This window comes from Mustela putorius, unplaced genomic scaffold, assembly GCF_011764305.1.
Source record: "Mustela putorius furo isolate JIRA1106 unplaced genomic scaffold, ASM1176430v1.1 tig00003869_pilon_pilon_pilon, whole genome shotgun sequence".
NCBI lineage: Eukaryota > Metazoa > Chordata > Mammalia > Carnivora > Mustelidae > Mustela > Mustela putorius.
Genome location: NW_025422021.1, coordinates 9021951 through 9035769, shown reverse-complemented (window position 1 = coordinate 9035769; position 13819 = coordinate 9021951). Strand labels below are relative to the sequence as shown.

Genomic DNA, 13819 nt, shown 5'->3' with positions numbered 1-13819 from the left:
CATTACACATTACACATCATACAGAAGTTACAAAAAAAAAACTCTTGCCAAGAAACAGACAAAAGGGCGCCTAAACTTTAGATCGCTATTACAAGCTCTTCTCCCAAATAATCCTAAAGCTTTCAGAGAAAGTACAGATGACCTGTTTGCCATTACATTTTATGAACTTGGCTTTAATAAGTTGATAGAACCTATAAGCTGGCAGATATAATGAGTGGAACATTAGGACAAGACATAGCCTCAGACCCCCAGAGCAGCCGTCTTCTGTTCTGCCCCAGTCCTGGCCACTACCTGCTGTGAGCTCTCATTAGCATGTCCCTGTTCTGAGCATATCCCCCACCCACCCCCATTTTCACAGCAATGCCTACCCATCATTCTTGGGGCTTCCTGTTTTTAATGCTGTTCTAGCACTCCTATCCCAACCTAAGGATGCTACTTATGCTCTCCTTACAACCTGATGATCTCCTAGGCAAGAGGGGTGGGGAGCAGGCGGGCTGTTGCTGGGAAGGGGTGTGCCCAAAGCTTATGGCTCGGCGTGGCTGCCTCTGGCCAGGCAGGAATGTAGTGACAGTCCTGTCCTGCCCTGGCTCCACTGTGGAGGCTTCTGCTAGCAGCCTGGAGAAGTCTTGGCAGCAGGCAGCAGCTTGAAGTACACTCAGAAAAGGCCTCACAGTGTGTCCAGAAGACCTTCACCTCCAGGGTAGGGAATCTTGCTCCACCAGGACCCCATCTTCTCTTGACATACAGGGCCAGCTAGGGTTCCAGCTGCCAGCCTTCCTTTATTCTCTGTTAGTCTTGCTTTGTAAACTGAGACTGGCCTTTCAGAAGGGGACCTATCTCTGGTATGCCTCCTCCCCAAGCTGATGCCACCCAGCTTCTGTATTCTGGCTTCTGGACTGCGGCTAGGTTACTTGGCATCTTTGTGAAAATCAGCCCCTGTTCTGGGTAGGAGCAGTCCCAGGCGGGAGCTCAAGCCTGTGGTGCAGAGCTGGATTTACCCTCAGCCCCCTTTCCACCAGGTGGCCGCTCTGCCAGGCTTTTGGCCAGCCCTCTTTAGTGTGGGGTCAGCTGAGAGACGTACCAGGTTTTAACCTTTCTGGAGACTGTCATCTTTTGTCTCTTCCTCAATAATATTAGCATAGCCGGTAGCACATCTCCACCTAGATTTAGGGACAGGCATCTAGCCTCACTGACCCAAGCATGCCATCCGTCTCCTCTACTGCATCCCACACCTCTCCTACTGCTTTCCTTCCTCCCTCCGTTCTAAGCCACAGACACTGACTTGGCTTTAAAAAACTGGCCTGTTATAATCCACAGATTCATTTTAAAAAATATTCTTTGACTATAAAGCAGTTCCGATGGCAAAAGGCTTTACTTATTTTTGTGAAATTACTTTTGGGCTTGCTCTCTTATGCCCTTCCTTTCTCATTGGACAGTTTCACCTTGTGGATATAAGAATAGGCAGTATACTATAAAATTACTTAAGAAAGTCTGTAACTTCGGGGCACCTGGGTGGCTCGGTCACTTGGGCATCTGCCTTTGGCTTGGGTCGTGGTCCCAGGGTTCTGGGATCCAGTCCCTCATCAGGCTCCTTGCTTGGCAGGGATCCTGTTTCTCCCTCGGCCTGCTGCTCCCCCTGCTTGTGCTCTCTCTCTCTCTGTCAAATGAATAAATAAAATCTTAGAAAGAAAGAAAGAAAGAAAGAAAGAAAGAAAGAAAGAAAGAAAGTCAATTACTTAAATTCCTCTTTCTCCACAGCCTCATTTAACAGACAGGCCCATAGATGTCATGTAGGTCTTTACATTGTGTATATCCATAGCCTCGGGAATTGTCATGCAGAAAAGGTTCTTTCCTATAGCTGAAAGCTGTCTGCTTGGGAAACTCATCAGATGTAAGGTGATTATCTTGATTAATCCTTGGTTGTTTATTACTATTTTCAGCAACTATTTATTAAGTGCCTAATGTGTGCTGGGCACTTTTATAGATCTCATCTTCCCAACGGTTCTGAAAGATGGGATTTTTTTATCTAGAAAACTGAGGTGACCAATGTACTCAAGTTCACACAGGTAGCAAATGGTAGGATCAGATTTAAGACCCTGTTCTTGTGAGGTTTGGATGTCTGCACACTTTTCATAGCATCAGAGGTTCTTGGTTTTTTCCACTAAAGTTCTCCAAATGCAGAGGAAATCAATACATCCTGCCTGGGGTCTAGACCCTTTGTAGCTAGAAGTAGCCAGCAGCAAGCTCAAAATTTCTTTGAAGTCTCATGCTTTAATCTTTAAAATTTATGCAAATTTAGCTTTCTACTCCATAATATGAAAGTAAAAAAGTAATCCTTTAAACTACTTGACATAAAATAAAATTTAAGCTCCAGGAAGACCTTCTGTTAACCCCTCTCGTGTCCCCTTCTGCGCTGCTGGGTGCCACTCCAGGAATCCCCACACCTCGTTGGAGAAGGTCAGCATTGCACTGTGGTACGTCTCAGTTAAATTCTCTGAGAAACCTTCCAGGTATAGAGCAACCTGTTGCTTGGTCAATTCTCAATCACAGAAGTCTTTCTAACAGAGAGTAGAATCCTTATTCCTTTGTAGACAAATCCTAGATTGGTCTTTGTTGATTCTTCATGGAGATCTTTGAGTGACATCTGTCTGGCAAGAAGTTCAGGGATTAGACTTGTGATTTGTAAACTTTATTTTTTAGAAGCAAATGTCATCTTTCGGATGAATTTGCTCTTGGAACTCTAATTTATAAACCAGTTAGAAGGGAAGACACTCTAGTTGCCGTAGGGGCAGAGGTTCTGCGTGCATGGTGCCCTTGCCTGAGGGTCCACCATGAAGCCCAGAGTTCTGCCCAAGGAGCCTTGGACCTCATTCAGAGCACCCATTTTATGGATGGGGAGATTAAAGTCAGAGAGCTCAGAAGACTTGTCTGAGTTGACCCAGCTGACTAGGGACAAAGCCAGGAGTAGACCTTAAGAATGAAGTCTACCAAATTCTTCAAGGTCCCTTGAAGGCCCTTGTGGTTTTCTTGTCATGTGAACTGATTTCTTAACCACTCTAGAGGTCCTGGAGGGTTAGGGAATGGGAATGGTGAAGAGGCCTCCTGCCAGGGGCCTTCCACAGTGAGGAGAAGTATCTGTGGCAGCTAAAAGCCTAGCTCTTTCCCAGGTACATATTGGTGATATTTAAAAGGTTGAATGAGGCCATTTAAACTATTGATGTGTTAGGATGCATTGGGATGCAGGAAAGGGCTTTGCATGGAGAAGTCAACCAGGGCCCCAAGGAGGACATGGTCAAGGGACTCAGTCAGATCACTGCACGCCCCCTCAGCCCAGGTGTGGGAGGCATGTGGGAGTGACATTGCATAACCACCATGAAAATGTTCTGGGTCGCCTCTGAAAATCTGCTGACTCCAGTTAAAGCTGGCCTTGTGCTGACTTTCATATGGGAGCCTTGGTGAGTTCCTTTTGGTTTTATTCTATTTCTCAGAAAGCTTGGAGTGGCTTTTAAACTTTGATGAAGATATGAACCACTCCACAATCTAGTTTTACTAATCAGTCATCTCTCATTTTTCAATTAATCACTGTAGCACCAATAAACACTATTACAAAGCAGCCCAGTATCTAATCCCCCAATTCTCCCACTCTGGAGGATTTTATGGCCAAAGGGAATTATTCCCACCTCCATCATTCAAGAGAGAAGGGCTGTCTGCTCATTCTATTGCCATCATCATTCCGTGTTGCCGGGCCAACCACATTCTGATGATTGACACTGAATGCCACCTCGAGGCAATGCCACCAGTCCAGCCCCAGGCAGGCCACACAGTGGGTGATGGACAGGGACAACTAAGTCTCTCTCCCTCAGAGATCCTCAGCCACCTAGATCTCTTCCCCAGAGGCAGTCTTTGCTACAACTATCTTGTGTATGTGTCCAGAGATAGTCTATGCATTTACAAATCTTTATGAATATTCACATACACACATTGATTCTTTTGTCCCCACAGAATGGTAACCTACTCTACATATAGTGTGTGGTTTGCCTTTTTTAAAATGTCATGACATAATGTGGAGATCATTCCATGTCAGCAGGTAGTGCTCCTTCATCCACGGCTGCATAATTGTCCAACATCATCTCTTCATCTGGAAGTAGCCTGGGTGCCATCCACTTGTGGCCATTTGAGTTATCTCCTGTTTGATGTTGCTGTTGTTTTGTTTGCTGTTAGAGACAGATACGCATGTTGGCATGTGCATTCAGGTATTTCAGGAACCCCAAGGGAGGTTCTTTGCTCAGTCAAAGGGAACAGACATTAAATGTGATGGGGGATACTTGCAAATTACCTTCCACCAAGGTGGTCTCATTTTACACTCCCAGAAGCAATGTACGAGATAACCAGCTGTGTGTTAGTAAATTTTTGGATTTACTGGATTTGACAAGTGAGAAATGACTTTACATTATAGTTTTAATAAGCCTTTCTGTCATGAATGAGCTTCTGCATTTTTCATATGATGTATTCTTTTATAGACTGCTTTTTAACTGGCGTTTGGAAGAAGAGATACTGCCCAAAGATCAAGCAGTATGCAACTTATTTAGGAATCCCAATTATCTGATATCGGTTTTATTTCAGTTAGCTTATTTATCCTAATTAATATAGGATGCTCTGTATGGTGCTACATAAGAAATCAATTTTCCTGTTTTAGTGAATGTTTTCTTAAAACTGTCCCATCAATTTCAAATTTATAGGTATTAAATGTTTTTGAAAGATTTATTTATTATTATTATTATTTATTTATTTATTTATTTATTTATTGTAGAGAGAAAGGGAGTGTGTGCATGCACATGTGTGCCCATGGTGGGGGGAGGGGCAAAGGACTAAGAGAATTCAGGCAGACTCCCTGCTGAGTGCAGAGCCCAATACAGGGCTCGATCCCACAACTCCGAGATTATGACTAAGCTGAAATCAAGCTTAACCGACTGAGCCAACCAAGCACCCTATTTATAGCTATTAAAATTTCAACACTGTTTTTGCAATCTCCCCTATACCAGAAGTTATTCTGCTGAAACATCAAATGGAAATTATGGAAATGTTACATTTCTTAGTTGTGATAGTCATATTGTAATTTTGTTTGGGGGAAAAAGAGTCTTTGCCTTTTAGAGATAACTACTGAAATATTTATGGAATAATCCCAGAAAGGGCAGGTGGATAGTAGTGTAGAGGGAAAAACATTTGGTCATGAGTTCATAATTTTTGAGGCTGGACATGAGGTAGGCCTTATTCTGCTTTTTTTTTTTTTAATTTTTTATTTTTTATAAACATATATTTTTATCCCCAGGGGTACAGGTCTGTGAATCTCCAGGTTTACACTCTTCACAGCACTCACCAAAGCACATACCCCCACAATGTCCATAATCCCACCCCCTTCTCTCAACCCCCCCTCCCCCAGCAACCCTCAGTTTGTTTTGTAAGATGAAGAGTCACTTATGGTTTGTCTCCCTCCCAATCCCATCTTGTTCATTGATTCTTCTCCTACCCACTTAAGCCCCCATGTTGCATCACCACTTCCTCATATCAGGGAGATCATATGATAGTTGTCTTTCTCTGCTTGACTTATTTCGCTAAGCATGATATGCTCTAGTTCCATCCATGTTGTCACAAATGGCAAGATTTCATTTCTTTTGATGGCTGCATAGTATTCCATTGTGTATATATACCACATCTTCTTGATCCATTCATCTGTTGATGGACATCTAGGTTCTTTCCATAGTTTGGCTATTGTGGACATTGCTGCTATAAACATTCGGGTGCACGTGCCCCTTCGGATCACTACGTTTGTATCTTTAGGGTAAATACCCAGTAGTGCAATTGCTGGGTCATAGGGCAGTTCTATTTTCAACATTTTGAGGAACCTCCATGCTGTTTTCCAGAGTGGCTGCACCAGCTTGCATTCCCACCAACAGTGTAGGAGGGTTCCCCTTTCTCCGCATCCTCGCCAGCATCTGTCATTTCCTGACTTGTTGATTTTAGCCATTCTGACTGGTGTGAGGTGATATCTGCTTTTATACATGTTTAATCTTCTCCATAAAAATTGTAAAACTCAACAGGTAAGTATCAAGTTCCCATTATGTGCAAACCTTGGTGCTCTCCGCTGCAGAAATAGTTAATAAGTGCAAAGGGCCTGTCTGCTTGTTCTCAGCAACAAGCCCAGTGCCTAGGACATTGCCTGCACATAGTAGGTGTTCAGTACATACCTGTCCTAAAATCTGGCCCACCTTCTGCTTGCCTAAGGGCTGCTCTATTTTCTGTTCCCAGAACAGCAGCCCTGATGCAGCGCTCCATGGACGAACAACGAACCAATTGCTACAGAACTAAAGAAAGGCAAAGGCCCATTCATTTAAAGGGCAGGGAGGTGCTTCTGTGGAGGTGATGGCTACTGGCATTGGGGTTCCTGAGACAAAGGACACTCACCCCATCCAAAACATTTCCTAGCAAACCAAAATTGCTTCTTTAATTTAACACAGGTTATTTCTTTTAAAAGCCTGGTGTAAGGAGTTGCTAATAGTAAGAACTCAAAAGGCTGTAGGGGGGGTCAAGAAACCTTCTCAGAACACATCCCAATCCCCATCTGCTTTTACGAGCCTGCTTTGTTCAGAGTCCGGCATGACATCATGCCCAGTAATGTGCTTAATCAGTGCTCTCTCGTGAGGAAGAAGAGATGTTGTCATAGAAAGAAGAAAGTCACAACTAGGAAGCTATCAAAGGAAATGTCAGGAATTCAGGGTGATAGATTAGTCCTGTGGGTATGTTTGAGTGATTAGTTAACTCAGAGGCGGGGAAAATCATGAATTTTAATGTTTGCATGCAGGTGTTAGTATAGTTGCCTCAGAATGGAAGAAAAAAGGATTAGAAGGGGAAAAAAAAGCTAGTCCCATCTTTACTAGAAGAAAACTCTTTTGAGGAACCGTCAATGTTACATTACAAACACCATTCAAATCTACCAAATGGGCCAGATGTTTGCTCAAACACTGCATGTCACCAGCTGCCCATTGCTACAGATGAGGCATTTCTGCTGACGCCTGTGTAACCCGCAAGCACATTTCAGAGTGTTGATTCTTTTGATTCCATTTAACACTTATGTGTCATCATAATTAGATACCATAAATATACATGACACCATGCAATAAATAAAATTGCCTGGCTTTCATTCTAAGAGGGGAGGAGGCTGTGTTTATTACCTGGGGAGACAGGATGTCTAATATCCATTTTGCATTCTTCGTAAATGTCACCCCTCTCTCGCTGGAAGCTCTAGATGGCTTTATGCTCCCCAAGCCTCATCCCTTCAACACAGCACAGACTTTGGGGGCTACTAGAGATCGCTGAGCCCCAGGTTTTAAGGCAGGCCTGAACCAAAAATCAGGCGGATACAATTCAGAGGAATCCAAATAGTTCTAAATGAAGTCAAACCATTCTATTTGACAACAGACCAAAAGTTCTTTAGAGGTCACATAACGGGCAGGTGTCAGTGTAAAAGGAACTAGTTAAATGGAAGCGAATCAGCTTCTTTCAAAACAGACATCTTCCAGAGATGCATTTCTTTTTCCTCTGAAAGAAAGCTGATTCAGTACCATTCACCTATTAAGAAGGCAGCACAATTATTTGTATCTGCATCTATAAAAACCAAGTGTCTCTGCCTTCCACAAAAACCTGAGCATGTGTTTGCCAGAGTGAAAAGCAGGGCAAGAGGTAAAGGGAGAGGAAAAAATCCCACGCAATCGGGTTCGTCAGTCACGAGTACCTAAATGAACTGGCTGGCGTATGACCCCCTCCCTGGGCAGAGGCAGGGGGCCCTTCCAGTCTTATCCACCAAGACCCCTTATAACAGAGCGTCTTTATTTCAGAGCACAGACCACATTTGATGGCTTTGCAAATACTAGAGTCAGAGGCTTCCTGACACCCAGTGTTTTGGCTTTTTAGTGTGTAAATAAACGAGTGCTCCAAGTGAGTAAATCTCTGTGTGCTGAGTTTACAATCTTGTCTTTCAGAAATATCGACAGTACATGGCAGGACTTCTGGCTCCTCCTTATGGTGTTATGGAAACGGGCTCTAACAATGACAGTAAGTGAAAAATGTGAACATTTTGTATCTAAAAATTTGTCGTGTGGTATGTGTTTTCGTGTGACAAAAATTATGCCCTACACCAGTTTGACAGAGTAAGTCTCCAGACTCTTCTGTGGATAAACAGACCTGCCAGCCCACACTTGAGTTATTTTTAAAAAATTGTTCACATGGTATTATTTTGTGGTCCTTGCTGATAGAGGGAAGGATGCTCTGATACCAGTTGGAACTTCATACTTAAAATGCTTTCTCAGAATCTCTTCGTTTTATGTTGAAATCTAGTGGTTCTGTCTATTTTAAAAATGGGATTTATGAAATGTATTTGTCTCAGTCACATCCAGACACCTGAAAGCGCAACCTCTTGCTATTTGGATGCTTTTGGTCAAGGAGAAAAGCAGGGCGAGCCGTTATTGATTCTTCACACATCATGGCCTCCTCTCACTCCAGGCCTTTTATGTGACCAGTCTCTCACTGATCATAAAAGACAGGAAGTTTTCCTCTGTGATATCCCTTTCTCATGGCTGCCCATTCGATTCAAAGAAATCCTGTGTCCTGAGTCTCTCTGTTCAAGTGTGTTGAGAGCATCTTTTTGCGCTCCTGACTGGCCCTGAGTCTTGCTTGTTGCCGAGTCCCTGTTTTGCACTCTTGGATGTATATGTGTAGCAGGATACCCAGTGCTGAGGGTTTTGGAGCGGTTAGACACTGTGATGAGCCAACCAGGCAGTGCCTCCACACCAGGACTCTTCTGAGTAAGAGTCCCCCTTCAGATCTTCTCTCTAGTTCCCCTAGTTCCCACTCATTGCCAGGCTTGTCACTCCAAGGTGACCCCCCTCTCTACAAGATCATAAGTGAGCTTCCTCACGTTCACTGCCCTTTAAGTTATAGCTTCTGTGTAGCCTCTGGCCTCTCTCTCTCAGTTTCTCTTCCGTCCTTGGGGTGGGGTGGGGGGGCGGGAGGAAGACAGGTCTCCCTTTCCGTTCCTTTCCTTTCCTTTCCCTTCCTTTCTTCCTTTCCTTCCCTCCCATGTTCTTGATTTTTCTTTCCTGGTTGATGTAAGGATGACCAGCTCATGAAGAGTCCTTGACTTGAAAGCCCAGCTGTGCTGTCTTCTATCTGTGTGACCTCAGGCAAGGCACTTGACTTCTCTGTGCCTCGGTTTCATCACAAGATTGTTGTGAGGATTGAAGGAAGCCAAGCATGTCAAGTGTTTAGAGGGTGCCAGGCATGGAGTGAGCACCACTGTGGTGTTAGCTATTATTTCCTCACCACTGGTCACTCTTGACCCCTCCAACTCTGGCTTCTGCCCTATACGTCTTGACTCAAACCATCTAAAGACTCCAGTGACCAACCAGTGCCAGGCTCTGTCATTACCATTCCCCATCTCTCTGACTTTGAGTATGACTTTCCATGTGCAGGCTCCCTTCTTTCTGAGTTCCCAGGCTCCACCCCGCAGCCTTATCCTGGTTTTCTGGTATCTCTCTGGCCACATGTGTTTGGTTTCTTCCAAAGTACCTCTTCCTGTCAGTTTAGGTATTATCCAAGAGTCCAGTCTTGGCTGTTATACTTTCCCCATGACCATCCTTTCTTACAGTGGATACAAACTTCCTGAACCAATACCTCTGTTTGATTCTTCCCATGGCAGCCAAGCTTTCCAGAAGACTGCTGGTTCTCTTTCTGCCTGGATGTTCTGCTGGTCTCTTAAATTCACAGTGTCAACAACAGAACACATCCTTATTCCCACAAAGCCCATCCCTCCTCCTGAAAGCCACATTTCGATTCCTACCTGTACTGTTCTTCTCCCATAACAGCCTCTAAACCTCAACCATTTTATGTTTTTTTTAAAGATTTTATTTCTTTATCTGTCAGAGAGAAAGAGAGAGGGAATGAGGAAGCACAAGCAGGGGGAGTGGCAGGAGAGAGGAAGAAGGAGGCTCCCCGCTGAGCAGGGAGCCTGATGTGGTGCTTGATTCTAGGACCCCAGGATCATGACCTAAGCCAAAGGCAGATGTTTAACCAACTGAGCCACCCAAGAGTCCCTAAACCTTAACCTTTTTAGAGTCCTTCCTTATGTCACCTCCATGCACTGAGGCTAATCACCCATCTGGTCCTTTGCTCCTTCCTTTGCAGGGTTCATGTTTTTCCTTTCTGTTCCTTCTGCAGCCACTTGGCCAAAGGCCTCATCACTCCTGACCTGAGGACAAGATTGACTCAGCTGGCTGAGTCTTCAGTATTTCACCTTTGGTCTATCCTACACCTGACTTATACCTGACTTAGACAGAACTTTTTAAATTTACTTTGTATTGTGAAAAATTTCAAACATATAGAATGACAGAGTTAACATCCGTGTCTTCATCACTTTAATTACCATTAGTATTTTAATACTTAAATCTGATTTGTTTATTAATAACAATATGCACTAATATTTTAATTTTTATATTTGCCTTATTTCCTTCTTCTACTCACATACACACATTTTACCGCAAATACTTCAGCAGATAGTTTTGAAAATAAAGACTTTTCCAACCCTAACACCATTATCACACCTGATATAACTGATCTGACTTTCCTTAATCACATCATCTACTGAGTCCATACTCCGATTTTCTCCTCTGAATGTCTTTGCTCAAACTGCACCTTGAGGACCATGCTCTTGCATCTGATTTTTATGTTTTAAGTGTCTTTTCATTTTGAACAGACCCCTCCCCAGCTTTTTTCTGGTCCTATCACTCTGTTGCTCGAAACATTTTAACGATTGCACATTGCCTACCATGAAAGGTGAAATTCCAAGACTGCTAATGCCTTACCCCAACATTCAAGTTCCTGCATATCCCCAAATCATCTTTTCAGTGTTATTTCTCTGTAAATATCCTAATCTCCAGCCACTCAGATATGGTGATTTGTGCTATGTATTTATCTTATTGAAACTCCTAGAAAGGAAGCTTCTGTTACACTCTGTATCTCCTCATACAATCAACTCTGGTCTTTTCAAATGGTTGTTGACCAAGTGGATCAAATAATGGACGGATGGCTGGGACTCAAAGTTTCAGAGTGCTGATATTAGGCCACCCTTACTGCTTCTGACAGATTTGGGAAATGATGGCGAACCTGCCCATTAAGATTCTGTCTGTCACCCTGCTTCCTGCCTAGGATTTTTATGTCCTGGGACTATCCCAGTGTGGGAGTCAGACTTTAACTAGGGAATGTTTCCAGATAGTCTCTTCCATTCTTACCCTTTCTATGTATTATACTACTGTCTATTAAAATGGGCATTCAATTCTTCTAAAGCCAGTAGTATACATCTTGTGTACCCCATTATTAAACACAGAATGTGCTGTTAACTCAGAATTTGGAGCTACTTTATTTTTATGTCACAAACCACTTCAAACTGCCCTGAGGGTGAGCCATACAGACAAACCACCTGTGGTTCCGTTTCTCGGTGGAAAGCCACTTAGCCCACTGCACTGGAGGCATTAAGTTCTATGGGGCTGTGGGCCTTCCTGTGTGGCCACCCTGATCATGTTCGTCAGAGTCAACAGCCCCAAAGGAAGTACAAAGGACCAGGGCCTGCCTGTAGCTCACAGTATGTTCATAAATGAATGAACAAATGCATAAATGGATGAATGGTGAACTTTCTCACTGAGAAAACTGGGACACCCCTGGAAACAGACCCAGCCAGGCTCAGACCTGACTTCAGAGAAGCAGGAATTTGCTTTGCCCCAAATGGAAGTTGTGTTCTGGTGGTTTTTATGTAGGGCTTAAAGCTAGGTTTACAGCCTGGAGCATGGTGAGGTGGTCTGAAATATAAAAAATACGGTATGTGCCACTTAAGAGTTGACATGTCTGTTCCAAATTCTGAGTGTTCTGTGCCCAGCATAGAGGAATTAGTTGTTTGCATGGTGTAAATGAATCAGAGATGGATTTTTACCTCTGGCAAAGTAAAGCATATGGTAGAAAAACAAAATAAGCATGAGATTTTGTTGTCTGGCACACAGCCCTGCTCCTGATTCATTCATTTACTTATGTGCAGATTTTGGTGGGTGCTGCTATTTTTCTAAGCAGCATTATGTAAGTTTTGATGGAAACACAAATTAGAAACACCCGAATTTTACTTTGTTTGATTCAGCAAAGGACTTCAGTTCCATTTTACAGATTAATCTTAAAATTCATGCTCTTTCTCTCTCTTTTTCTTCCTCTAGGGATTCCTGACAAGGAGAACGTGAGTAGCACTCTCTCTGCCTAGCCTCTAAAAACTGTCCTAAGGTAAAAAAAAAATAATAATAATAATAATCATGGTAACCCTACCAGTACAGAGAGCTCTGCATCCACATTGAACAGAGCAATAAATATTTGTCTAATCTTATTCTGGCATCTTGGTGAGTCCCATTGAAATATGAGGGGGGAGAAGGTCAACTGCTCTGACATGGTCGTCACATGTCCTTGATGTTAACTAGTCTGCAGAAAGGTTATTCTAGGGGCAAAGAGTACAAATACTAAGGGTTTTTCTTTTTCCCATGATGTAAACAAGCAAGTGAGCAAATCATTGCTTTAATAACATACAAAAAATTCATTGTTTTTCCTCAGTGGGAATACGAGATATGAAATACGGGGTCCGTTGATTTGATAATGTATCCAAGCTGCATGAAAGTCAGTATTTCCCTATGGAAGCTAAAATAAGTAATTGCTCTAATCGTTAAGGGCAGTCAGGTAAGAGAGTAGGTGTAGGACAAACTTTTCACCAAGAACCAGTACCGAGTGCAGATTCCAAGGATGGTAGTGGTGTAGTGGCATCGGCTTTGCATGCAAATAAGAATATGAATTATATATTAACTGGAATCTTAATTTACTCAACAACCTAGAAGGGTTAATGGTGGAAGAGTATATGGTGACTGATTTGAAGCGGTGCTTGGTGGCTCTCAGATGCGTCCCCTTTCATTATGTTCCTCTATTGCTGTACCCAAGTGGCAACATTACAGAATCATTACAGAATGTTCTATTTTCCTTTCCCTGCTTTTAGTCCTGTGTCTGTGGACAGAGATACTGATTTCATTCAATTCAGATTATTTCTGTATCCCTTTTCAGAGATCAAACTCTGGTTTTCCTTAGGTCTCCTTTCCATAATGTTGGCTTCAAGGGCCTATTGAGATTCTGGCCCACTGTTGTACCATCACAAATTTGGGTTCCAGACCCAGCAATGTCACTATGAATGTTATACCAAAATTTCACGTGGCTTGGTTCGGGCAGACGATTTCAGTTCTAGGCTATGGGACCTCATAAGCGACTTGGCTCCTTGAAACATCCTTGCCTCATCTTTAATTGTGGATGTTAGTCATGACCACCTAAGTGGCCATTATAAATATTGAATGGGATAATCTGTGGAAAGCATAGAGACTAGTCCAACAGAGCTCATAAATGTTAAGACTATTACTGTAATTATTATCTTGTCAAGATCTGTATCATTTTCTCGAGATCTTTCCTCCTCTGAAAAATGTCGTACCCTTTTATGAAGTAACTATCCTTCTCTTGTTTATGGTTTTCCTCAAAATACCTTTCTTCAATGAACTTTTCCATTGATCTTTTGCCATTAAAAAAAAAAATCTCTATATGTTGAACAAAGCTCTAGATAATCAGGTTCAAAGAAAGACAAAGCTTAAAGTCTATAGTAACAGACTCATCCTGCCATGATTTTGGATACGGATGTCCCAAAGCACTC

At 42.9% G+C, this 13819-nt stretch overlaps 1 protein-coding gene across 8 annotated transcripts in view; it reads left to right on the top strand.

The window, feature by feature from the left end:
- Positions 1-13819, top strand: part of RAPGEF4 (Rap guanine nucleotide exchange factor 4) — a 291090-nt gene that overhangs the window by 159941 nt on the left and 117330 nt on the right. For all 8 annotated transcript variants that reach the window (XM_013052073.2, XM_004744082.3, XM_004744081.3 and 5 more), the window contains 2 exons: positions 8037-8109; positions 12306-12325. In XM_013052073.2, the coding sequence (XP_012907527.1) occupies positions 8037-8109; positions 12306-12325 (93 nt within the window). The remainder of the gene's footprint in view (positions 1-8036; positions 8110-12305; positions 12326-13819) is intronic.